This window comes from Phaethon lepturus, unplaced genomic scaffold (assembly GCF_000687285.1).
Source record: "Phaethon lepturus isolate BGI_N335 unplaced genomic scaffold, ASM68728v1 scaffold306, whole genome shotgun sequence".
NCBI lineage: Eukaryota > Metazoa > Chordata > Aves > Phaethontiformes > Phaethontidae > Phaethon > Phaethon lepturus.
In genome coordinates this window covers 13,067-16,135 of record NW_010546700.1, presented here as the reverse complement: position 1 = coordinate 16,135, position 3,069 = coordinate 13,067, and the positions used below count along the sequence as shown (strand labels likewise).

Sequence of the window (3,069 nt, the reverse complement as noted above, 5' to 3'; positions counted from 1 at the left end):
TGGCCGGCCTGTCCGAGGAGAGGCTGGCAGCCAGTTGCAACTGCTGGGCACCCATATGGGCAGCAGGGATGGGTGCAGAGGCGCGGGCAGCCTGTTAGCCCCACTCTTGTCCCTGGGGAAGGGCCCTCAGAGGGAAGCACGACAACGGGTCCCTGCATGGGAGTGGGCTCACCGCAGGGCAAGTGGTTTGCTGGAATCAGGCAAGTTTATCCAAAAGGGAAGCTGGATAAATCTGGGAGAAGAGAGCTGTGTCAGGCTTGCCTTTGACTCCATGGTGAACTGCCAGCACCCTGTGAGCCCTGTGCCAGGTCTGGGCTCAGTGGGGTGCTGCCCTTCAACTCCCCACCACGAGCACAGGCTCTGCCACCTCTCACCACAGCCAACGCCAGCCTTGGGCTGCCCACAGCACCTGCAAACCTCCACGTCAAATACTACCAAGCTGACCGTGATGCTGGTGCTAGTGCAGCCACCTTTGCCGCAGCCTTGGCTGAGATTTTTTTTTATTCCTGCTTTCAATACTGGGGCAACACCAGTCCATGAGCAGCTCCCAGGGCCAGAGGAAGGCTGCCCAACTTTGCTGGCAGCCACGCCAGCACCAGCCTCCTCCCATAGGCCCTCTGTTACGCCATCAGCCCTGCTGCGGTTCTGAAGGTCTCCTTCATTCCTGTGCGGTTCCCAGGCTGTTGAGCAGGGCTGCAGCTCTTCGCAACGGCTTCAAGTGCAATTTTGTGTGTGTCTCAGGTGCAGACTCATGCCCGAGTCCACTGCCCATACCTGTCCCCTTCTCCCCTGCACTATGCTTACAGACACTGCACTAGGAGAGGGCTGCACCCTCATACAAAGCCCCTGTGACCAAGTCCGTAGCAGGCCGGTCCCCTGTGGACCACGTCCAGTTCAGGCTTTGCTTCTGCGGTTTCCTTTAGGAAGTTTATCAAGAACACCTCTACTCCCATGGTTAATTTTTTTCCCCCCTCATGCTCAATGCCTTTGAGGTTTACATGCATTTGCTCTTATGCCAACGCAATCTTTTAGTGTAAATAATTCCTTTCTTTATCTAGAGTAAACACTGTTTGTATTTACATATATCAATCATATCACTTTCCACCTGTGTTTTGGTAGTCACAGCACCCTCACTCCCAGCTCTCCCAGCTCTCCCAGTCTTGCAAGATGGGGCCCTCCATCCCACCCCAGGCTTAGGTCTGACTTCCCCTCTATTCCAGTACGAATGCTTTTCCTAGCACTGAGATCGTGCTCCCAGTGCCCTGCATGATGGCCTATACCCCCTCCACACCTGCATGTGGGTGAGCCCAGGCAGGGCACCGCAGGAGGTGTCCCTACCTCTCTCCATGCCCAGGTTCTGGCCCCAGACTACAGCCCTGCACGCTGGGACCACCAGCTCCATCCCTGGCTCCCACGTGCTCTGCTGCTGGCCTCTCCCTGCCCACCATGAGAAGGTTTTGCTTCCTAGCCCTGGGTGAGGCTCTCACCAGTGACTAAGTAAAACGCAGCCCTGACTTTGCTAGGGTGGCCGGCAGTACCCAGGTGGGCTCCCTTCCCTGGGTTAGCATCAGCAGGGCACTCGCTCGCAGCCGCAGCATCCTCGGGCACAGCTGGCACCTACCTTCAGAGTGGTGGGAGAGGGTGAGCAGGCTGACACAGGAGGCGCCGATGCCGGAGCCGAAGACGGTGATCCGCAAGGGATCTCCACCAAAGAAGGCGATGTTCTCGCTGACCCAGCGCAGCGCCTGTATCTGGTCCAGCAGCCCATAATTGCCCTTGGCAGCCTGGTCCCCCGTGCTCAGGAACCCTGCGGGCCAAGGGGAGCTCGGTTAGGGATGAGGAAGCAGGGGTGTCCTGACCTCCTACCCCCCTTCCCAGGCCTACGGGAGCTTCTATGGGACCCTGTCCCACCACAACATGAGACCCCACAACCAAGAGAGTCCTGTGAGCTCTAAGCTGGAGCAGGGACACCAATGAGCTCCAGCCACCGTCTTTCTGCACAGCACAGAGGGGCAAAAGGCTGCGAGTGCAGCTGCAAGCCCCAGGGAGCCTCTCCAGCCAACTGCAAGCAGTGACAGGGTGATGGACAGGAAGCCCTGTCCTACCTGAACCACCACCTGTGCTAATAACGGGTCAAGACATCTCACACATGCTCCAAGGAAAGCCAAAGAAGCACTGGTGGCTGCAGGCAGGCCGGGTGCGTGCACAGCCAATGCTTTCCATGGACTAGCATGGTCCGGAGGAGGCTCTATAAATGTAAGGAGGTGGGCTGGGCAGAGAGGAACCGACTGCAGCTTAAAATACAAAGGCTCTCAATGAGGAAGATGCTGAGAAATGCTTTCAACAGCAAAGGGAACACCCAAAATAAGCTATCAGTCTTTTGTTTGCAAAGCAGGGAGCCAAAACCATGGTCCTGAGATAAAATCCGGGCAGGTAACACCAGCAGGCAGGGAGTGGCACCAGCACTGCTCCAGCACTGGAGGTGCTCTGGCCCGGCACACTGCAGCACTTACTGGAGATGATGATGGCACCATTTAAATCTTCTTTCATATTGTGATTTATGGCTCTTAAATTTGCACCTATCCATCTTAAAGGCCTGACTTTTAATATTGAAAGGTCTTGAATAGGCTTGTTTTTACTGAAAAGCCTATTTTCTACCAGGCAACTGCCATCTTCCCCAACAGACTATGGATTCCGGAGGTTGTCAGAGGGATGTGCTGCCCCTGGGTCCCAGCAAAGAGCCCACCTGCCCGGGGAGAGGGCAGTGCCAAGCTGGATGGCTAAGAAGAGAGCCGGCCCTGCCAGCAGCTTGGCTGGGAAGGAGCTCTCCCCAAATCTCTGCACCCTTGTTCTCCCTGCTGCTAAGGGAGGCAGCAGTGATGCTCCAGGCAAATCTCCTGTTTCCCAGCACTCAGGGACTGCATGCCTTTTGTTTCCCCATTTCACCTCTCTAGGTCACCACTGCTTGTGAAAGTGGGACTGCCAACCCTCCTCTCTATGTCACCCAACACCCTTCGGTGACCCCCTCTGCAGACAACCAGCCGGCAGTGGGTGGCTGCAGGGGTCCCA

At 56.5% G+C, this 3,069-nt stretch overlaps 1 protein-coding gene across 1 annotated transcript in view; it reads right to left on the bottom strand.

Annotated features, from left to right (window-relative positions):
- The window catches only part of NLGN3 (neuroligin 3), a 21,989-nt gene that overhangs the window by 6,663 nt on the left and 12,257 nt on the right, over positions 1 to 3,069 (bottom strand). The window contains exon 6 of the mRNA XM_010289366.1: positions 1,622 to 1,807. Within this exon, the coding sequence (XP_010287668.1) occupies positions 1,622 to 1,807 (186 nt within the window). The remainder of the gene's footprint in view (positions 1 to 1,621; positions 1,808 to 3,069) is intronic.